We start from the raw sequence: 24,149 nt of genomic DNA, 5'->3' as shown, positions 1-24,149 counted from the left end.
CCTCACTGGTCGAAACAGTGCGTGTACACACCCTGTCTGCAGCTTACCAATATTATTATGGCTTTTTTTGCACATAACAAAGGTTTTCTTTAATAATTACAACATTTACTGACATCTTAAATCAAACCCCAAGTAATTTGGGACGCACACATTTATGATAATAAATACCAATTCCTTGCATTCACAACATCAAACCGCCCTTCAACAACAATCACCCAAACACGTAACAACGTCACGCTTTAGTGAATACCTTGCTCGGAGGAATGAGAAAGTTGGTTCTCAGTAAACACTGACATCGACTGTGACAAATTTAAATGCTTAGATAATTTGAACAATTCGTGTTTGCCTCGCTCAAGACACTCAAACCTTCAACAAAAATAATCTTCCACTATTTGTCCAGCCCATAAAAATGTTTAAAATTGGAATGGAAATATTTGTTTCTGAACATTTGTCCTTGATTTAAGTTTGTTTTAATCTTGTCAGATTGACGACTAACATCAACGTTGACCAACCGCTTGCTTCGTTAAACGTCAATGAAACTTCACACACGACTTCTCTCTTTACCTATTTAAACTACAACACATCTTGTAGACTTTAGGAGTACAAATTGTGACAAAGCAAGCAGTGATCAGAATCATCAATGCAACAAACCTGAGGTCAAACCTGTCAATTATGTTACATTCACGCAATGGAGCATCACACAGTTGTGTGGAAATAATTTTATGCAGGTGCAGGATTTTATAATCATTGTAAAACACACTTTGTTCGGTATAAACCTGATTATATCGTACACTGCCAACATAGGGTTTTGTTTGGGAAAGCATTAGCTGGTATTTGAATTCAGTCGAAAAAGACAAAAGTTAAAATATGTGGCACGTGTTTAACATCAGGATGCCGAAGGTTTGATGTTCTACCAGATGGAGAACATTTCTTACTCGTTAAACTAACCTGGTAACAGAACAAACAACAAGTCGGCTTTGTAACGGGACAAAAGTCAATTCTTATCTTTTGTCAACAGAACACCGCTGCTTGTGCAACTTAGGCGGGTTATAATGTAACTCAACAACATGTAATGGAATGAATGATAGCAAGCGTTTTGTTTGTCGCTACATGAGCGTTCGATCAGGTACATTCAGCGAAACAATGAAAGTAGTTTGAAGGCAGTTTCCCAACCATGGTAACTTGAATGAAATATCTAACATCAGCACGTCATCTTGGGATGTGGATGTATAGGACAACACACTGCTATTTCCAGTTACGTTTGCACACATCAAATCTGAAACGAATGCACGTTACACATTACGGGCGGCCAATATGTCGATCAGGATTGTTCACCTGATCGTTTAACTGGACGATCTCGTCTGATTTTGTAGTGTTTTTGTTTTTTTTAATATTTTTTTAGTATCGTAAGACAACTATACGCAAACTACTTTGCTAAACTCGACCCAAACCGAATGTTTTCTTATCGATCGTATTCGCTGACATGATGACCAACCCTGGTACATATCGTTACAAGAGTATATGGCCCGAAAGTCGCAAAAAGTAAACAAGTGGCCAACAAAACACGGCGATTGACGGGAAATCGGCCCAGACAACTTAAACAAGACATGACCAGCGTGATGTCATAACAATTATAAATCCATTCATACAGTATCCCGCCGCGATATACCCTATCGGCCGTGTGACGCAGATACCGACAGTTCTCCATGCTCGAAAACAATCCACACGCAACCTGGGTCACCGAAGACCTTGACCCTGAATACACCCAACATTACAAATCCATCGTACAAGCAAGGGTCAAGCGATGGGCAACAAGAACGCACTACTAACCGAAACGCCGATTCTGGCGGGAGACGTAAGTAAGTACCAAAGTCTTTGTATGCATGTGCTTTTCTCGAATTGTTTCCATAAATCTTAAAACTCGGCATGCTAATCTTTTTACCAGCAGATACAACTAACGAGTGACTGACACTCAGATGACAAGCTGAAACACTCGCATTCAGGCTGTATTTCACCTGTGATTAACCACAACGACACTTCTCAGTTTGGTGCGATTCGTGAGAATGACGAATCCGACAGATACCGGATTCGCCTGACTCCTTAAATATGCAGGCCCTTCCAGATGCTTGACTCCCAAATGTACTAATTTTGTATTTTCTTTGTAGGTTGGTGTCTTTTACTACCCGCCCGATTTACCAACGAAACGGTCTTACAGTCGTGTCGGCTTCTAAAAAAGCGCTGATTTCCTGAAAGAACGGCGGTCTGGCAAAAGTGTTAAACATTTCACCGTACCCGCGAGCATCGAAATAAAAAAACAAGCCAATGTATTCTAGGTTGATTTGATAGATCGCTGTTTACAATATACAACGCATGGGGTCGATGATGTAACGATGCAAGTTCGTCTCGTGCGTACACACCACAAAACACACGCACTGTTGTCGGGTCACGTGAGAGTATGACTTCGATTTGCAATTCGTCCATGCACGATTATCGCCCCGGGCGCGGATAGATCTGTCCATCTACATACAAAGCTAGGTATGTGATGCCCATTTTTTCTCAAATGGATTTCGAACTCAAACGGATTTCGACCGGTAACACAGCGCGCCCAAAAATGGGTGATAAGTTATCGACCCCATGTCCGCGCATCAGGAGCGAGCCAGCGAAATGAGATAAGCCGCCGTCGTCCTGGCAGTGATAGAGCTCGAAATCCATGAAGTCGGCTCGACGCTGACGATATTTGATGAGTCAGGCTCAAAGGCGTAGCGGCTTCTTGCTGAAATGTAACGTCACAATCACGTTACCTCTATAAAATTATATTAGTTTGCCAAACCCGTCATATAATGCCGTTTTGATGGTGCCGAAATGTCGAATGCGAACTGTGTGACACGCAAAACGCGTGACACGCCAATTCCATCTAGCGCGTGTATTTTGACAATTCCATCGACCGTCGGAACTATTTCTAGTAATGGTGCCATCGTATGTCTGACCACGCGAGGTTGAAAGATGTTCGCGTTTGAAACCCAGCAAGTGGGACTGTTTCGGTAAGAGGGTCATCGCGAAACGGATGCGTTGCGTTGTTTTGTTGAAGGTAAATAGACCGGTCAAGAGTTTTATTTTAAAATCCTCTAATTTTCGCATTCGTTTCACTAAAATTCACCCCTTTTCGTAATAGCACGCATTAAGCGTGTAGCTGCGTGCTGCCACCTTGCGTGATGTCAAACCAACCTTCCAATTCTCCAATATTATTTCACGAATGCTCCCACTCGCCCGTCTTCAGGGAAATAGCGGTGGGTAGCTATGTTGTAAAATCAGATGGACGGTTGTTCGGGAAGAGGTCCACGGAGTTTTTCGATGGCAGGGTCACGTACATCGCGACGTTTTTACAGTTTACGTGCAGGCAATACGTAACCGACGGAACTTGCTAACAGCGTAGTCCACAGGCTTTCACTGGGACTTCCAACCGTTAAGTTAAGCAAGTTCGTCACAATCACTGAATAAATCTTGATGATCTGGAATACGAAGACCCCTTCAGACTGTGGGACGACTTCGCCGAAAAAGCTCCACTCGCTTCTATTCGCCGTGCTGGAAGGATAGTCGATACTCCTTTGATATCGCGCTTTTTCCTGGTTCTCTAGACTTTCTCCACCTCAAAGTTATGTTTGTTCACTCGTTGTGAATCCTATTTGTATAAAGTCCCCCGGATAACTTCACTGATGTAATCGCGCACTTTGTAAGTTGGCGGGCGGGTGCACCGGGACTCATGTCGATGCTACTATGATAACTGCGATTGTAACTCTTCAATATGCGCGACGGTGCTCCAATGAAATTATCACTGCCCGTGTGCATGAAATGGCGCCACAAGCGTTCTTTCGATGTGTGGTTAAAGCGCTTCACGACTTGCGACCGCGTTTGTTTGCAGTTGATCCGGCCGTCGCCTGCTTGCACGAATCACACGATCGACGGCACACACTATACTGGAACCGGTTTTTCGTCTAATGAAAACCACCCAAGCGTATTTAGAGAATATATCGATTTGTTATATTTCGAATTGCTACTATGTATTGCACATCACGATATTTACGAGCAAATTTCTGTACTTAGACAAGATGTATTTGCTCACAAAGAATCGATTCCAGACACAACGACACGTGAACGCGTAAAATGTTTACGACGCGGGCTAAGAAACGTGTATGTACCTTGACTGCCCAGCTACCGCTTCGCCGTTTTATGGCTTGCGCCCACAGCAGTCCGTAACCGGTTCACACCACCAAGACTGCCGGGGTGCGCGGGATCGTAGTAAAGCTCCGCTTAAATCTCTTGCCATCGCGACAACGACTCACGAACAGCGCTCCGACGGATTATGTGAAATGGACGGCGCTTTTTAGCCAAAATAGTTTTGGCGAGTTCGCGTCATTCAGTGCGCGATGAATTTAGCTTCGCCAATTGGTTTCAAGTCTCAAGGGGATTTTTTGCGCAACACGCCATGTATCAAATATTCGATATTACTATTAGCGACGCTTTCACCCTTCAAAACATGTTCGCCCGACGGTAAAATAATCGATTCCGGGTGCTTCGCCAATAAACGAAGTCAGTGATTCAGCTTTAACTTTTAGTGTTTACAGCATAGCTCGGACAACACGCTGTGCGACTCTTTTTGGTCGGTCGTATCGTGGTGGTTGCGCTGGACGATCGTCAGGTTTATTCGCCTGCTCCTCGCTAAGGAATCGATAGTGCGAGAAGGCTTGCCTGTACAACTGCACCTTTTCCTTGGCCGGCCTTGCGTCATTAATGATATATCATGTATTTCTCGATCCAGTTCTGATGAAACGCGCTCCACAAGTTTTTGTGTCTTGAAAAGGGGATAGGCGTATCCAGGGTCGCTACACGAAAAGAACTTTGCTGTGGGGCCAGAAATATGTCGATAGACCGCCCCGTGGTGTTTAATTCAAGCCGTATTGAAAAGCATTTTATCGCTCAGTGCCCCAAGCTTATGTAGCTTGATGAGTAGGTCATCGCAGGTGTGTTTTATAGCCTTCATTCGCTCGAATACAGTAGCAGGTGTCAGCGTCAGGTTGTGGAAAGAAGAAAAATGATTCGACATTACAGTGATGTAGTCTTGGAAATTAAGTACGATATTTTTGCCATCTTTATCTGCTCTGCATATAGTTATTTGATTTTCCCTGGTCAGTTTGACTAATTTGTGCAAGCTCTCCCTGAGGTGTTCAGGTAGGTTGTTATGTTTAACAAATAGACTCCTGGCAGCTCTGTCCATGTTGCGAACCTTTGCGAATACCGAACTTGCATACGTTTCAACCTCTTCACTTAGTTCACTTTTGTCAGGTCGGTTCAACTTGGGTATCTTAAGCTTTTCAGGAATTGTTTCTTCCATTACCCGATCATCATCGTACAAACATTGCCACTCCAGTCGCCGGATATGTCTGATGACATTTACCCATCCAGGACGTTTTGTGGTTTCGTTCCACTTCGGCGTAGGTACAAAATTTAGACCAAGCATTAGAAGAGTTTTGTCATTTGATTCCAGAGCAAAATTTGATTTGATCAGATTCATGCGGTTTGTTTCGATTTGGCAATGCTACACACGTTCTACAGTGTCGAAATTCACGGCTTTAAACAAATCCAACAAACAAACAAGATGCTCTTAGTGTGCAACAACCTTTTGTTAAAATAAAAAAAAATACATAATTATTAATTGTATTAATTGCCACAAATCGATTTTGAAATAATTAATTGCCACAAATCGATTTCTTTTAACTTGTCTTGTCACAAACACACATAAGAGCAAAACAGTTAGTAAGCTCTTCAGAAACGGAAGGCATGCAATGCAGGAGAATGTACGTCGATACGCGAAAGTGAGTAACAATGGCAGATTGGTTTTGAAACGGGTAAGAAATGCACTTTACGATCACATCCCCATGTTCTTGTTATCTTACGTACCAACACGCCCGATTCCACATATCAGTCGTTCTTAAATTTTTGGAATGATTTACGGTATTTGCTTAATTGGATTGGATTGTATCAGTAATTTGTAACTTTCCAACTGTGACACCCCGCGAATCCGTGTTTTACAAATTAAAGCAACATAAGCTATAAATGATAAATCAGTCAAGAAGAGAGAGGCTTCATTAAAAAGCGCGCCCATTGTTCTGCTTGACAGGAGCTGGGTAAGTCATACTAAATTAATTGAGATGATCTCAATGGTTTCATGGTGAATGCAAATAAATTCAAATGTTTTCAAAAAGGGGCGAACTCGAAAATGTTTTGTTGAAATTTTGGATTAGTAAAAACTTGGACAAACCGATAGGCAATGTTAAAGTAAAAAATCCATTTATATTTTTGTATGAATGATATTAGAATTGTTGTACCCCATACCAAGGTCTTACGTCGAGTAGCCTTCAACCACATTTTGTAATTACGTCATTTGGACAGAATGTTGTGTGTTCTCTGTAATTATCATTATGTAAGTGTGCTGAGTAGTTGTCTGTCTGCAAGCACTGAGGTGGCCAAAGCAAAGTGAATAAAGCATAAAAACGATAACGTTAATGTCAATTGGTTGTGGATAAATTATAGAATACAAACACTCCATACTTACTTTGTATATTTGGTATTTTTACATGATCAAGATGCAGAAACAAATACAGAAAAGCGTCCAATTTAACCGCAACCCTATTCAATTATCGTAATAAAAATTCTGTACACGAAAAACTCAAAAAAACATATACAACGTTTCTCAAGTAAGTCAATTCATCGCACTCATCGTGTTACATGTTTAATCAGGAGAAATATCTCATTAACTTTATCAGCATTTAAGTTTCATGGTGGATCTTTTCCATGGAGTACTGAAAAGCTTCATTCCCCACCGAAGATAAACGAGTCCAGGAGGATTTCGTACAATGGTTCCGTGTAAATTTGAGCGACCACAAAAGTGAAACCACCAACCACCATCTCTGTCTGCTGCACAATTCTGCCTGGAGAAAACAATGCTTTGTTTGTTTTGCATAGACCATGATTTAAATCAAATGTTGGTGCAAACGAGACATGTTCAATTTCAATTTAAATGAAAGGACACATTTATAGCTCCTTTTGTATTTTGGAAAAATCATATTTTTGTGACGCACGACTTCTACGATAACAATTGTTCCTCAATCAACTGCTTCATATCTGTCATATGTTTTGTTAAAATCACAACAAATCATATTTTTTGTTATTTAAACCAATCCGATCCTAAACGAATCTACGCACTTTATTTCAATTTGTCGACAAATTTTAACGACAACAAGTTTTTCTTACTCCAATAAATCGTGGTCGGAATCAAATGTCGAAAATTGGACGGAGTTATGGTTTCCTCTTTGGCGACCTTCGATCCAGACTGTGTTAGTGAGGGAATCAACAGCAGTGGAAACTTTCTCATATTCGGCAACATGTAAACGATAATTATCAGCTTCTGGACCAACTGAAAATGATCTTGAAAAAAAATGTTTGTCAATTTTTTGTTGATTTAATTGTTCTCTCATTAGTTTCTTACTTGTATTCAGCAAATTTGTGATTTTCATTAAAATTCTTCAAAAACAAAGATATTTTTAGGATTTATTTGATATTATATCGCACAACCATTAAAATATTATCACACGAATAGCCGTGGCTCGCAAACAATAAAAATATACGAAATACTCGTGATTTGCGCTGAACACCAAGGAAGGACATTTTTGAAACAATGTGGAATGCCATAAAAATAAATAAAAGTTACCAACATAACCTCGATGGGAAAAAATGTGATAAACAAAATAATACCAATACCATATTGTCTGTTTACATAAACATTATTCCATAAACACCCATAATAAATATGCACTCACCCCACCAGAAACTAGAGGACCAACTTCCGAAACCGCTTTTGTATTCGATCCAAGGACGATTAAAACTTTCTGTGGAATCAATTCTTCTCTGGAAAACCTGGTATTTCACTAACATATGATCAAACTGACATTTTCCATCTATTATGAAACTTACCGGCCACCCGTCCTCACAAACTGCATCTGTTCCTGCGATACGGCTTTCTGAAAGTTTTTGTGACCAGCAATATACTTTTTCTGAATGCATGAACATAATATTTTATATTAATTTCATTGAATTTATTCCTTTATAGTGAATTTAAATGTGCAAGTTGTACAAATTAATGTGTTTTTTACCTTGGCGGAATTTTCCCATGTATCCGTCGGAACAAACACAGAAATATTCCATGATTCCATCAACACACGTTGCATTATTCTCACATCGATGTCCCAAATCACATTCGTTTATGTCATCTAAAAATTTGGAAAATGGGAAAAATACAAACCAATTACTTCCAAATGTTGATTGCATTTTCAATGCGTTTCCCACTTCAGCAGCAAAGAAAAACTCACCAAGAAAAGTTAAAGCTTGGATCAGTTTTTCATCATCAGATTTCGGGTAAAATGTTACATCAACATTTCCATCTGAAGCAAAATTAATCTTGGTTTATTCACCTGGTTTTATTTAGTTTTATTCCAAAACAAATGTTTAATTGAATCTCAATAGAATAGACCACATAGCTTGATTTCTTACCACTAATAATTCCGACTCTTAATGCAGCTCCACAGACAGATGAATTGTTGTGATAGAAATCCTTCCCGTATGGATAAACTGGCGACTTTTTGCATTTAGGAGGGCAAGCAACTTGCGTCACTTCCGTTTCCGCATTTCCAGTAGTTGTGCAAGTCACTAAAATGTCGTGGTTCGTGAAGTTCAAGTATATTGGTATTATTATTGAACAAACTGTTTATTATTGAATGAACCGGCCAATATTGCGATGCACGTTCACATTTTTGATCGTCATGGTTTTTCGTTTTCTGTCTTCAGTACTGTAACAACTTACTTTTAAAGGAATAAGAAATATTGCTTGGTCCACACGAGTTACTGGACACGCCATTCCTCTCACCACCGTTGTATTTCTTTTTGCCGTTTGCTTTGTAAACAGTAACAACACCACCGGAATCTGCGAAGATACATTCTTTGACGTACTTCATTTGATCTTGATTCTTTGCGGAAAGCAAAAGAATCATCGTACAAATAATTGGAACAAAAAAAAGTAATTGGAACAACTAATTTAAAGACCAATCTAAAATAGAGTAATATTTTTAGTTAAATAGTTGACTTACTGTCAATATGTTGATCTTGTGTAGCAGCCAGACAAATTGGACCCTTGGAGTAAACCCTGCTTCCACAGAGTTCCCCAAACAATTTGATGGACAAATCATCCTAGTTATTGAATGTTTCAGATCTGAGAACTTCGTATCGCATGTAACTGAAAATACGTCACTCTTTTACTACAAATATGTTGTGCGATTGACTGCAAAGGTTGTCGCAATTATTATTATTTGTTCGCGTTACACTACCTCTGGAGCCATATTTGCAAGTTTCACTCACCTTTAACAGATGTGGTTTGAATGAATAAAGCAAACAAGACAGCAATTGAAACAAGTGAAAACTGCATTTCTCCAAAAATATTCCTGGGGAAAAATTCTATGTGTTAACTTATAACAAATATTATTTTTTGTGTATTTGAAACCGAAACCTTCCGTTGGAATATATGCGTTCACGAATAGTTTGTCTTTTTTTAACCTTACTCCTTTGCAACGTTTGCAAAAAGCTGGCAAACTAATAACGGAAATTATATTTTTTTTACCAGTGCTCGTTTATGTTTATAGATTCAAAATGACAGTTTTACCAACTGTTTAAATTCTTCTGCGTTATTATCGTATAGGCATGGTAGCGCTACAACATAACATAACATTCCCATGCCCGCAGTGGAATCCAAAGAGCAGGCACATAAGTAATACTAAAACGTATATGATATAATGTAGTACAATAAATTACTTTCACAGGAATGTTGTTACAACTGTAAAGTTTGCAGCTTAATGAAACAAGCAAATCCACTGTCATATATATGTTTTAATAAGTTTAACTGTTGGCTGTAAGTTTAACTGTTGGATGTAAGTTTAACTGTTGGCTGTAAGTTTAACTGTTGGGCGTAAGTTTAACTGTTGGCTGTAAGTTTAACCGTTGGCTGTAAGTTTAACTTTTGGCTATAAGTTTAACTGTTGGATGTAGGTTTAACTGTTGGCTGTAAGTTTAACTGTTGGATGTAAGTTTAACTGTTGGATGTAAGTTTAACTGTTGGATGTAAGTTTAACTGTTGGCTGTAAGTTTAACTGTTGGATGTAAGTTTAACTGTTAGATGTAAGTTTAACTGTTGGCTGTAAGTTTAACTGTTGGCTGTAAGTTTAACTGTTGGCTGAAGGTTTAACTGTTGGATGTAGGTTTAACTGTTGGCTGTAAGTTTAACTGTTGGCTGTAAGTTTAACTGTTGGCTGTAAGTTTAACTGTTGGCTGTAAGTTTAACTGTTGGCTCTAAGCTTAACTGTTGGATGTAGGTTTAACTGTTGGCTGTAAGTTTAACTGTTGGCTGTAAGTTTAACTGTTGGCTGTAAGATTAACTGTTGGATGTAAGTTTAACTGTTGGCTGTAAGTTTAACTGTTGGCTGTAACTGTTAAAACAACATTGGTACACACAATGTTTGTTTCAAAATGAGTTAAAGGAAGCAAAGTAAGGTGATAAATGCATTCGTTGTTTGTGTTCCGTCTGTTCAAGTTTTTTTTATCTCCACGTTATGTGTTTTTGTTGTTGGACAAAAAGATAATTTTGAAATGCTTCCTTACAACGGAACTTGTCAATCTCAACAGGTTAATATATGTGAGTTGGACTAAACTTGCCAGATATCAAAACGTAATCAGGAAATGGACAAAGCTGGACCATAAATTCGCAGCAGGAAAGTCTTCAAATTCGTTTTGCGACTTTTTTTATTAATCCCCCTATTGTTTCAGACTCGGATCGTAACAAGTTTAAAAGTGACCCTGATGAGTCAGCATTTTTTCGCAAACAAACGCGTCATCACCTCACAATGAGGAGATAGTTGTTTCGATTGGGAGTATTCCCTTATGCGCACCCATCCGTGAGAAATAATGGGGAAGTGTTTTTTTGGCTGGAGGTAAAAGAGGAACTTAGGACGTTCGTTGTACATTCCGACAGGCCATTAGGTTATTTGTGAAAGTTTTTTACCGAGTGTTTCGGAACATTAGAACATGCAACCAAGTGTGCTTATGATCCTGTTTTTATTCCTTGGCCTTTTTTCCACAGGTAAATTTATATAAAGTTAAGCACCAGAAGCCCAAAATTTTGTGTTGTTTAGTCCAGAGAGTCTTAGTATTGTTAGTAGTATTCACTGTATCAGTAAACCTATAATAATCAGTGTATCTTGCAGGTTTTTCGAAACAACATGGAAGAAAGGGACAAGACTGTTTGGGAAAATGTTCGACTTGTCTTAAAAAGTAAGCTTGCAACAAAAAGTATCCTGTTGTTCGTACTTGCAAGGTTTCGAAATGCTTTTGCATAATTTTTGAACCCACTACAGTTTTGCCAGACCCTCAACCTTGTTTATAACCTTTTCAGATCAGTTGTGTCTTGTGCTCTGAATTGTGGTATGTGCGCCGTGGAAGCATACAGTAATTATGGTGCAGTTGTAGTTGGATTGTGGAATTTTGTAAGTTTTGCGTACAGCTACTATTATTCGGAAGATGAATAAACTAAACCCGCCACATGAACAATATCAATTTAGTTTACCGTGTAATTTTTAACAGTATTTCTTTTATTGACGCAAATTTTAAAATTAGCAACAACTAATATGTTTTCTGTCCAAGGTTTCTAATAAATCATATATAAGTGCTTTCTTCATATGCCCAGTTAGTAATCTCCTCAGAAACAAACGGCATGCAATACAGGAAAATGTACGTCGATACGCGAAAGTAAGGCAGAAAATAATGGCAGATTGGTTTTGAAACGGGTAAGAAATGCACTTTACGATCACATCCCCATGTTCTTGTTATCTTACGTACCAATACGCCCGATTCCACATAGCAGTCGTTCTTAAACTTTTGGAATGATTTGTGGTATTTGCGATGCCTAATTGGATTGGATTGTATTAGTAATTTGTCACTTTCCAACTGCGACACCCCGCTAATCCGTGTTTTACAATTTAAGCAACACCAAGCTATAAATGATGAATCGGGCAGGAAGAGACCGGCTTCCTTCCACCACAATTTGTAATTAAGTCATTTGTACAGAATGATCTTCTCTGTAATTATAATTATGTAAGTGTGCTGAGTAGTTGTCAGTCTCGAAGCACGGAGGTGGCCAAAATAAAGTAGATAAGGAATAAAAACGAAAACTTGAACGTGAATGGGTTGTGGATAAATTATAGAATACAAACACTCCATATTTACTTTGTATATTTGACATTTTTACATGATCATGATGCAGAAAGAAATACAGAAAAAACTTAAAAAAACATATACAACGTTTCTCAAGTAAGTCAATTCATCGCACTCATCGCGTTACATGTTTGTTCAGGAGTAATATTTCATTAACTTTATCATTTTCACATGATCAAGATGCAGAAAGAAATACAGAAAAGCGTCAAATTTAACTGCAACCCTATTCAATTATCGTTTCTGTACACGTATATCAGTTCCAGATTTCTTCCGTTACAAATGTTTTCTCACACAATCACAGTTGTTGAGTCGGTCACAATTTGCAAATTGGAAAACTATTCAAAAAAAACTCTACAACCTTTCTTAAGAAAGTCAATTTATCGAATTCTTCGTGTTACATGTTTAAGGAGAAATGTCTCATTTACTTTATCAGCATTTAAGTTTCATGGTTGATCTTTTCATGGGGGTACTGAAAACCTCCATTCCCCACCGAAGATAAGCGAGTTCAGGAGGATTTTGTGCAATGGGTCCGTTTAAATTTGAGCGACCACAAAAGTGAAACCACCAACCACCGCCTCTTTCTGCAGCACAATTTTGCCTGGAGAAAACAATGCTTTGTTTGTTTTGCAAAAACCATGATTTAAATCAAATGTTGATGCAAACGAGACATGCTCAATTTAAATGAAACGACACATTTATAGCTCCTTTTGCATTTTGGTAAAATTATATTGACGAACAAAGTTATTTACTTGTTACCAATCCGATCATATACCAATCCACACATTTTGTTTCAATTTAGGAACACAACTCACGGATTTATTCATAATTCTGAGAATGAAATGACTGGCCCATACTGTTATTAACATATTCATGTTTGAAAAACGTTTCGGCAAGAACTCATGCCATCATCGGTTTGAATGACGCTGTTGGTGTAGCTCCATCATTATAAGGAGCTGACCTGACCGACGTCACAGACCACCCGCGCGCGAGCCTTATCTGTGACGTCGGTCAGGTCAACTCCATATAATGATTTAGCTACGTTTTTCAAACATGACAATGTTGATAACAGCATGGATCAGTCTTTTTATTCTCAGAATTATTTAAATTTTTCGACATAGTTTAACGCCAATTTTTTTCTTACTCCTTCAACTCGTGGTCGGAATCAAATGTTGAAAATTGGGCTGAGTAATGATTTCCTCCTTGAAGACCCTTTATCAAGAGTCTGTTTGTGAGAGAATCAACAGCAGTGGAAACATTCTCATATTCGGCAACATGTAAACGATAATTATCAGCTTCTGGACCAACCGAAAATGATCTTGAAAAATAAAACAAAATATTTTGTTGATATAATTGTTCTCTCATTAGTTTCTTACTTGTATTCAGCAAATTTGTGAGTTTCATTAAAATCCCACAAATCCACTCGAAGTGAACAATTGTTGTTGTAAGTCACCTGGTGAATATTTTCCAAACCTGATGCAGAATTGTTTAAAAATTGTTTTATGTTCAAAATCTGTCTTCAAAACACAAGGAAACTTAAAAGGATTTATTTGATATTTTCGTGAAGAAGGTTCGATTTGTAGTTAGCAACATGAAAAATTATTGCGTTTTTATTCTATTACAGCGATAATGACGATTGGGTGTAGGTAATTAAGAATAACGAATCCGTGGGATTCGAATGCTAAATTTTCTTAATCCAAATTCCAGTATTAATTTGCTTTCGAGTTAAATTGCATCAATTGCCCACGCAAGGCCTTCTCGTAAACACGATGTTTATATCATTATCACACACATGCGAAGAATCTTATTGATTGGCTTCAGGTGTGGACCATTTTAAAACGATTCGTCAAGCTTTCAAAATTTGTTACGTTACACATCGCGACAGGCGTCGCAACAACAGTGACTCGCAATAAAAATATACGAAATACTCGTGATTTGCGCTAAACACCAAGGAAGGAAGGACATTTTTGAAGCAATGAGAATGCGATATAAATAAATAAAAGTTACCAACATGACCTCGATGGGAAAAAATGTGGTAAACAAAATAAAACCAATACCATATTACCTGTTTATATAAACATTATTTCACAAACACCCATAATAAATATGCACTTACCCCACCAGAAACTAGACAACAAACTTCCGAAACCGCTTTTGAATTCGATCCAAGTACGATTAAAACTTTCAGTGGAATCAACTCTTCTCTGGAAAACCTGATATTTCACTAACATATGTTCAAACTGACATTTTTCATCTATTATAAGACTTACCAGCCATCCGTCCTCACAAATTGTATCTGTTCCTACGATACGGCTTTCTGAAAGTCTTTGTGACCAGCAATATACTTTTTCTGAATCACAACATAAACATAATTTTTTATATTGTACAAATGAATGAGTTTTTTACCTTGACAGAATTTTCCCATGTATCCGTCGGAACAAACACAGAAATATTCCATGATTCCATCAACACACGTTGCATTATTCTCACATCGATGTCCCAATTCACATTCGTTTATGTCATCTAAAAATTTGGAAAATGGGAAAAATACAAACCAGTTACTTCCAAATGTTGATTGCATTTTAAAGCGTTTCCAACTTTAAGCACTAAAAAAATACTCACCGAAAAAAGTAAAAGCTTGGACCAGTTTTTCATCATCAGATTTCTGGTAAAATGTTACATCAACATTTCCATCTGAAGCAAAATGAATCCTGGTTTATTCACCTGGTTTTATTTAGTTTTATTCCAAAATAAATGTTCAATTGAATTTCAATGTATTGCTGGATTTTTTGAATCATACCTCTGATAATTCCGACTCTTAATGCAGCTCCACAGACTGATGAGTTGTTGTGGTACAAATCCTTCCCGTATGGATAAACTGGTGACGTTTTGCATTTAGGAGGGCAAGCAACTTGCGTCACTTCCGTTTCCGCATTTCCAGTAGTTGTGCAAGTCACTAAAATATGGCGGATCGTGAAGTTCAAGTTTGTTAATGGACTTTCTATTGTTAAATGAACTATTTATCATTAAAAAATAACCTGTTTATCGATAAACGAAAAGGCCAATATTGCGATGTACATTCACAAAATCTGTTTTTACAGCCGAAGGCTTTCGTTTTCGTCATCCGTATTGTAATAATTTACTTTTAAAGGAATAAGAAACATTGCTTGGTCCACACGAGTTACTGGACACGCCATTCCTCTCACCACTGTTGTATTTTTTCTTGCCGTTTGCTTTGTAAACAGTAACAACACCACCGGAGTCTGCAAAGATACATAATTTGATGTACTTCATTTGATCGTGCTTCCTTGCGGAAATAAATAGAATCATCGCAAAATTATTTAGAACAACTAATTTAATTCAAGATTTTTATTGACAAATGGCCAAGACCAATCTAAAATATGGTAATATTTTTAGTTAAATAGTTGACTTACTGTCAATCTGTTGATCTTGTATAGCAGCCAGACAAATTGGACCCTTGGAGTAAACTCTGCTTCCACACAACTCCTGATCCTTCCCCAGACAATTTGATGGACAAATCATCCTAGTTATTGAATGTTTCAGATCTGAGAACTTCGTATCGCATGTAACTAAAAATACGTCACTCTTTTACTACAGATATGTTGTGCGATTGACAGCACAGATTGTCGCAATTATTAAAAATTGTTCATTTACACCACCTCTGGGGCGATATTTGCAAGTTACACTCACCGTTAACAGATATGGTTTGAATGAAGAAAGCAAACAAGACAGCAATTGAAACAAGTGAAAACTGCATTTCTCCAAAAATATTCCTGGAAAAAAAGTTTTGTTAACTTTGAATTTAAAGCTTGATAAACATATATTATTTTTTGTATATTTGAAACGGAAACCTTCTGTTAGAATATATGCGCCCACGAATAGTTTGTGTTTTTTTAACATTTCCCCTTTGCAACGTTTGCAAAAAGCTGGTATACTAAAAAGTAATTATATTTTTTCCTACCAATACTCGTTCATGTTTTTAGATTAAAAATGAGTGTTCTACCAACTGTTTAAATTCGTCTGCGTTATTATTTAACATGCATGGTAGCGTTTTAACATAACATTTCCATGCGCGCAGTGAAATCCAAAAAGCAGGCACTTTGGTCATACTAAAACTTGTGTGATATAATCCAGTGCAATAAATTACTTTCACAGAAATGTTGTTACAACTGTGAAGTTTGCTAATGAAACAAACAAGTCCACTGTCATTTATGTGTTTTAATAAACGTAAAAGAGGCGTTCAAAGTGGCGATAGTTGGTGAGAATTAGTATTTCGGGGTGCGTCCTTAAACGCATTGGCCTATGAGAATAAAACAGTCGAAGTTTAATTCATAGACTCTTTTGAACATATTTACATACAAATGAGAAATAGCATTCGTATAATGTTGGTTTGGCTGTAAGTTTAACGGTTGGCTGTAAGTTTAACTGTTGGCGCTAAATCTTTAGGTTGAACTCTGCACTAAAAATATGACTATACTCATTTACCACTCTGTTGATTTTGTCTCTACCTTGCGCATTTGCTTCAGTCATGTTTATTTATCATGCTAATGACGTCAGAAAATTGTATGTTGTTATACCAGTGATCTGTCTTTTCCTCTGCATTAAACGGATTTACAAACACATTATACGTCATGCGCGGTTATCACAAAATTCAGTGGAATTATCGTAACATCCACAAATGTTCATAAGGCTGTGGAACCAGAAAACAAAAATACTTTTTACTAATTTAAGTGTTAACAAAATATACAACCAGTGTTGAATCGATAATGAATGTTATTGTAGCTAACACTTATTTGCTTGATACTTATAAACATGTAGCCTGAAGTTAAATGAAACCAAGTCAGGTTCCTTTCAGAGCGTTTCTGATTATGCGGACATTTATGCATTTGTTTAAATATATTTTATTTTGTAAAAACCGCGTCTCGCACGTGACACATTGATTGGGTTTTCCCCAGTGTCTGTTTTGAATCATGTTTCGAACAAAATCTTAACGTTTGCATTGAAACGGTTTCTCTCCCGTGTGGGCTTTCATGTGAAACATAGCATTTGATGGTTATTTCCCCAGTGTGAATACTATCGTGTAGTTTAAGGACTGTTTAAAGATCGCAGGTGCAGCTAGGTTCTGAAGACATTTCTAAACCACTTCCCACGAACCTCTTCTGGCATTCATTGCACTGAAAAGGTTTTTACGGTTCACATTACTGTGAAGACGTGACGTATACGGTTCACATTGCTGTGAAGAGGTGACATACGGTTCGCATTGCTGTGAAGAGGTGACATACGGTTCGCATTGCTGTGAAGAGGTGACATACGGTTCGCATTGCTGTGAAGAGGTGACATACGGTTCGCATTGCTGTGAAGAGGTGACATACGGTTCGCATTGCTGTGAAGAGGTGACGTATACGGTTCGCATTGCTGTGAAGAGGTGACGTATACGGTTCGCATCGCTGTGAAGAGGTGACATACGGTTCGCATTGCTGTGAAGAGGTGACATACGGTTCGCATTGCTGTGAAGAGGTGACGTATACGGTTCGCATCGCTGTGAAGAGGTGACATACGGTTCGCATTGCTGTGAAGAGGTGACATACGGTTCTCATTGCTGTGAAGAAGTGACATACGGTTCGCATTGCTGTGAAGAGGTGACATACGGTTCGCATTGCTGTGAAGAGGTGACATACGGTTCGCATTGCTGTGAAGAGGTGACGTATACGGTTCGCATTGCTGTGAAGAGGTGACATACGGTTCGCATTGCTGTGAAGAGGTGACATACGGTTCGCATTGCTGTGAAGAGGTGACATACGGTTCGCATTGCTGTGAAGAGGTGACATACGGTTCGCATTGCTGTGAAGAGGTGACATACGGTTCGCATTGCTGTGAAGAAGTGACATACGGTTCGTATTGCTGTGAAGAGGTGACATACGGTTCGCATTGCTGTGAAGAAGTGACATACGGTTCGCTGCATTGTAAAATGTCCATGGATAATATTGATTATATTACCACCATCAAACATGACAAGGTCACTCATATGTGACAAATAATTGGACATTTCTTGCATACAACGGTGTATTCATCAAGAATATAGAAAATTACTGCTGAAATGGTTGTGGACGAAAGGAGTTCTACAAAATGAGAGAATAGACAACAAAACTTTTGTTGCTTGTAACATTGTACTTTACACATGCTTGAATTTACTTTGTTTGAAGTTTTCTCCAACAGTAAGAAATATTATTTTGACAAATACTGGTTTGTATACTACAGTAGCACATACATTTACAATTTACTAGTGCAGTCGGTAGTCCGCTTATCTGTGCTTGTATCTGGTTGTTCTTTTGCAACGTCCGTCATACCTCCACACCATCATCGCCTTTTTTCCTACACGAAATGATAGTAGGTCTGAAGACGTCATCCATGACGCAATGGATCAGGAATGCTATAACCTCCTGGTCTCCGTAACTAATAACAACTGGTCGTCATAGGTGCTCAGAAACACACGACCGATTCCCTTGCGTTTTACGCGACGTCGTGAAAGCGCTATTGGATCACTAAATGAGGCGTTGTTGTAAATTGTTGCAATTAAATTTAAACAGCCGCACAGGCTCTTTGCAGACGCAGACCAATGCCTTTGTTTTTATGCATAGATACACGCACGAAAAGTTTATTTTTAAATAAACGATTTTGGTTTTGTGAAACAATTTGTTGCTATTAGAGTTGACATTATCATAATCATCTTGAAGCCGAGCCTACGACTAGATTTTAAATATTATGTTCTGTTACACAAATTTCTTTTCATTCCATTTGGTTACAAAGTATTGGATTTGTGTTTAGGTCAAATCATGATTTCCACAACAGGTACCTGAAAGCATTGGGTTATCCAACATCAATAAAAAACTGTGAACAAACTATTCCAAGGTAAAGGAAAGCGCAAATTTGTTAGGGTAATCTTTTACTTTCTTGTAGTGGCGATGGTATTTGTATTAATTTGTTAAACTTACACAATTTTACTTCTTCCGCTATTTGCAACACTTGGAGTTTTATCAAGTTTTGATCTGATGGGAAATGACAGTAGATTAACATTAAACTTACCTGACATTTGTTGGGTCAGTGCGTACTACTACGAAAGCGTGGTTAATAGACAAAATGTTAAAAACGTCTTCAAAAATCAGCCTGGGCAGATCGTTGACCGGCAGATTTGTCTTTGCGAGTCAATATATTATATTAATCGGAATTGCTCTTCTGGCACAATATGGGCCAGTTTTTTATACTCAAAATGATGAGGAAATCCGTGATTCCTGTTTCTATACTAAGCCAGTTTCACAATGTTTTCCATTCCTAGGCATATGGCTTGCTGCCAGCACTCGCACAACCAAAGCACCTTCTATGAAGTCACGTAACAATAATCTCGCTTTTGCACTATTTCGTTCACAACGGTGAAAATGCGACTTTGATCAGCTGTATCTCAGAAACAATTCGCCGTATCAAGCTACTTTTTTCGACAAGAATGTTTTAAAGTTATGACCATCTTTTAATTTATTAATGATTATGTTTTATTTTTCCGTGTCACATGCACTTTAATAAGCTATTCCGAAACAAGGGCATGCACTTTACGAAAATATACGTCGATTTAATATAATGCGAAAGTAAGTAACAATGGCAGATAGGTGTACACACGGATTCGACCTGCATGGTCTCATCAGTGTAGTTGGTGGCGGTGGCACAGGGATAGCTGGTAGATTAGCAGGCGCACAGATTTCCACTTTGTGGTACCTTTCGGTCAATCTAGGCACCAATCAGTAGAGATTTGCAGATTGGTTTCGATCACATCCCCATGTTCTTATTATCTGGCGTACCAATGCGTTCGGTACCACATAGCAGTCGTTCTTGGTGAATGCAAATAAATTAAAATGTTTCAGATAGGGGCTAACTTGAAAATGTTTTGCTGATATTTTTGTTTAGTAAATACTTGGACAAACCGATAGAAAATTGTTGTACTTGATATATTTGCATGATCAATATGCAGAAAGAAATACAGAAAAGCGTCAAATTTAACAGCAACCCTATTCGATTACCGTAATAAAATTATGTACAGGTAAAACTTAAAATAAACAACGTTTCTCAAGGAAGTCAATTCATCGCACTCATCGTGTTACATGTTTAATCAGGAGAAATATTTCATTAACTTTATCAGCATTTAAGTTTCATGGTGGATCTTTTCCATGGAGTACTGAAAAGCTTCATTCCCCACCGAAGATAAACGAGTCCAGGAGTATTTCGTACAATGGGTCCGTTTAAATTTGAGAGACCACAAACCTGAAACCACCAACCACCACCTCTGTCTGCTGCACAATTTTGCCTGGAGAAAACAATGCTTTGCTTTAAACGAGACATGATCAAACAATGCTCCAACCATGATTTGAATCAAATGTTGGAGTAAACGAGACATGATCAAACAATGCTCCAACCATGATTTGAATCAAATGTTGCAGTAAACGAGACATGATCAAACAATGCTCCAACCATGATTTGAATCAAATGTTGCAGTAAACGAGACATGATCAGTTTTAATTTAAATTAAAGGACACGTTTAAAGCTCCTTTTGCTTTTTGGTAAAATAATATTGATCGACGACAGTTTTTGTTACTTAAACCAATCCGATCCAAACCAATCTTCCCACTTTATTTCAATTTGTCGACGAATTTTAACGCCAAAAAATTTTTCTTACTCCAATAAATCGTGGTCGGAATCAAATGTCGAAAATTCGACGGAGTTATGGTTTCCTGGTGGACGACGACCATTTGCCCAGACTGTGATGTTTGTGAGGGAATCAACAGCAGTGGAAACTTTTTCATATTCGGCAACGTGTAAACGATAATTATCAGCTTCTGGACCAACCGAAAATGATCTTTAAACATAAAAAAAAGTTTGTTAATATTTTGTTGATATAATTGTTCTCTCATTAGTTACTTACTTGTATTCAGCAAATTTATGAATTTCATTAAAATCCCACAAATCTACTCGAAGTGAACAATTGTTGTTGTAAGTCACCTGGTGAATATTTTCCAAACCTATCAGATGCAGAGTTGTTTAATATATTAATAATTGCAATATTTCCCACGCAATGCCCTTTCCTAAACACGAAGCACAAAACTATTGAAATATTATCACACGCGTGCAACCAATCTTATTGATTGGCTTGAGGTGTGGATTAGTTTGAAACGATTCGTCAGCCTGTCAGAATTTGATACGTTACACATCGCGACAGGCCTCACAACAGCCTTCGCTCGCAAAAAATAAAAATATTCGAAATACTCGTGATTTGCGCTGAACACTAAGGAAGGACATTTTGAAACAATGTTGAATGCCATATAAATAAATAAGAGTTACCAACATGACCTCGATGGGGAAAAATGTGGTAAACAAAATAAAACCAATACCTTTTTACCTGTTTATTTTAACATTATTTCATAAACACCCATAATTAATATGCACTCACCCCACCAGAAACTAGACGACAAACTTCCGAACCCGCTTTTGTATTCGATCCAAGTACGATTAAAACTTTCTGTGGAATCAATTCTTCTCTGGAAAACCTGGTATTTCACTGACATATGAACAAACTGACATTTTCCATCTATTATGAGACTTACCAGCCATCCGTCCTCGCAAATTGTATCTGTTCCTACGATACGGCCTTCTGAAAGTTTTTGTGACCAGCAATATACTTTTTCTGAATCACAGCATAATTTTTATATACATCTCATTAAATTTATTTCTTATAGTCCACTTAAGTGTACAGATTGTACAAATTAGTGTGTTTTTTACCTTGGCAGAATTTTCCCATGTATCCGTCGGAACAAACACAGAAATATTCCATGATTCCATCAACACACGTTGCATTATTCTCACATCGATGTCCCAATTCACATTCGTTTATGTCATCTAAAAATTTGAAAATTGGGGAAAATACACACCAGTTACTTCCAAATGTTGATTGCATTTTGATGCGTTTCCAACTTAAGCATTAAAGAAAAACTCACCGAGAGAAGTAAAAGCTTGTATCAGATTTTCATCATTAGATTTCTGGTAAAATGTTACATCAACATTTCCATCTGAAGCAAAATTAATCCAGGTTTATTCACCTGGTTTTATTTAGTTTTCTTTCAAAACAAATATTTAATTACATCACAATATAATAGCCTACATAGCTTAATTTCTTACCTGTGATAATTCCGACTCTTAATGCAGCTCCACAGACAGATGAGTTGTTGTGATAGAAATCCTTCCCGTATGGATAAACTGGTGACGTTTTGCATTTAGGAGGGCAAGCAACTTGCGTCACTTCCGTTTCCGCCTTTCCAGTAGTTGTGCAAGTCACTAAAATGTCGCGGTTGGAGAAGTTCAAGTTTATCTTTATTATTATAAAATGTACTGTGCAAGCTGCAGACAGATGGCCACTATTTCGACCTAAAATCTCTCATCAGTGGCCGTTTGGTCAGAAAAGTCGTCTGTTAGTCACACCAACTGCAATGATGAGACTTTTTAGGTCGAAACAGTGGCCATCTGCCTGCAGCTTACGCAATTTATATTATTGGCTCCACTTTGCTTATCATGTCAAATGAACTGTTTATTGTTAAATGAACTGTTTATTGTTAAATGAACTGTTTATCATTAAATGAACTGTTAATCAATATATGTACTGTTTATCATTTAAGTGAACTGTTCATTAATAATAAACTGTTTGCTATTAAATTATCTGTTTTTCCGTAAATGAACTGGCCCATATTGCGATGCACATTCACAAAATCCTTTTTTTAACGCTATAGGTTTTCGTTTCGTCATCACTACTGTAATAACTTACTTTTAAAGGAATAAGAAACATTGCTTGGTCCACACGAGTTACTGGACACACCATTTCTCTCACCACTGTTGTATTTCTTCTTTCCGTTTGCTTTGTAAACGGTAACAACACCACCGGAGTCTGCAAAGATTCATTATTTGACGTACTTCATTTGATCGTGTTTCTTTGCGGAAAGCAATAGAATCATCGTACAATTAATTAGAAAACAACTGATTTAATTTAAGGTTTTATTGAAAAGTGGCCAGAACCAATCCAAAATGTGTTAATATTTTTAGTTAAATATTTGACTTACTGTCAATATGTTGATCTTGTATAGCAGCCAGACAAATTGGCCCCTTGGAGTAAACCCTGCTTCCACACAACTCCTGATCCTTCCCCAAACAATTTGATGGACAAATCATCCTAGTTATTGAATGTTTCAGATCTGAGAACTTGGTATCGCATGTAACTGAAAATACGTCACTCTTTTGTTATAAATATGCTGCGCGAATGACTGCACAGATTGTCGCAAATTTCAATTTTCGTTTACTGTAAACGACCTCTGGGGTCTTCGTTGCCATGTTACACTCACCTTTAACAGATATGGTTTGAATGAAGAAAAGAAACAAGACAGCAATTGAAACAAGTGAAAACTGCATTTCTCCAACAAGTTTTCCTGGAAAAAAATTGTGTGTTAACTTCGTTCGTTTCTGTTGTTAGATGCCCTGTTTGCCACACAACGGATCGAAGTTGACCGAAGGGTTCCACCAAGTGGAAATCTGTGACCCTGGTAGTGCGAAATCTAACGTATTGACCCACAGTTAACATCCTTACTGGTAAGATCTATTAATAGAAACCGTGTGTACACCTGTCTGGAGCTATCAATGATTATTATAGCTCTTAGCACACGAATGAACGTAATGTTTTACGA

The 24,149-nt window shown here is 37.7% G+C and overlaps 2 protein-coding genes and 1 pseudogene across 2 annotated transcripts; all 3 read right to left on the bottom strand.

Moving 5' to 3' along the window:
• Positions 1–7,304: 7,304 nt before the first annotated feature.
• Positions 7,305–9,532, bottom strand: LOC145906942 (uncharacterized; annotated as a pseudogene).
• A 3,971-nt stretch (positions 9,533–13,503) lies between these two features.
• Positions 13,504–16,141, bottom strand: LOC145906940 (uncharacterized). The gene is made up of 9 exons (XM_082994394.1): positions 16,075–16,141; positions 15,798–15,953; positions 15,507–15,626; positions 15,164–15,319; positions 14,986–15,057; positions 14,770–14,886; positions 14,480–14,713; positions 13,740–13,836; positions 13,504–13,681 (listed from the first exon to the last, which is right to left on the bottom strand). The coding sequence occupies exons 1-9, from the start codon at positions 16,139–16,141 to the stop codon at positions 13,504–13,506; spliced, it is 1,197 nt and encodes a 398-aa protein (XP_082850520.1).
• Positions 16,142–21,099: 4,958 nt separating this feature from the next.
• Positions 21,100–23,662, bottom strand: LOC145906939 (uncharacterized). The gene is made up of 9 exons (XM_082994393.1): positions 23,532–23,662; positions 23,240–23,359; positions 22,600–22,755; positions 22,419–22,490; positions 22,204–22,320; positions 22,029–22,108; positions 21,875–21,971; positions 21,350–21,446; positions 21,100–21,283 (listed from the first exon to the last, which is right to left on the bottom strand). The coding sequence occupies exons 1-9, from the start codon at positions 23,638–23,640 to the stop codon at positions 21,100–21,102; spliced, it is 1,032 nt and encodes a 343-aa protein (XP_082850519.1). The 5' UTR covers positions 23,641–23,662.
• Between the last annotated feature and the right edge of the window lie 487 nt (positions 23,663–24,149).

Source organism: Ascidia mentula, chromosome 6, assembly GCF_947561715.1.
Source record: "Ascidia mentula chromosome 6, kaAscMent1.1, whole genome shotgun sequence".
NCBI lineage: Eukaryota > Metazoa > Chordata > Ascidiacea > Phlebobranchia > Ascidiidae > Ascidia > Ascidia mentula.
Note: the sequence above shows the minus strand (reverse complement) of the source record. Positions and strands in the feature narration are given on the sequence as shown.

Bases quoted from the DNA above. Each gene is read 5' to 3' on its own strand.
- LOC145906940 (XM_082994394.1), bottom strand. From the start codon at position 16,141: ATGCAGTTTTCACTTGTTTCAATTGCTGTCTTGTTTGCTTTCTTCATT. The intron at 15,627-15,797 runs GTAAGTCAACTA...GTATCTTTGCAG, and splicing joins ACAAGATCAACAGATTGACA to ACTCCGGTGGTGTTGTTACT. The intron at 13,682-13,739 runs GTAAGAAACTAA...TTATTTTTCAAG, and splicing joins CACAAATTTGCTGAATACAA to ATCATTTTCGGTTGGTCCAG.
- LOC145906939 (XM_082994393.1), bottom strand. From the start codon at position 23,640: ATGATTTGTCCATCAAATTGTTTGGGGAAGGATCAGGAGTTGTGTGGA. The intron at 21,972-22,028 runs GTAAGTCTCATA...GTGAAATACCAG, and splicing joins TTTGCGAGGACGGATGGCTG to GTTTTCCAGAGAAGAATTGA. The intron at 21,284-21,349 runs GTAAGTAACTAA...TTATGTTTAAAG, and splicing joins CATAAATTTGCTGAATACAA to ATCATTTTCGGTTGGTCCAG.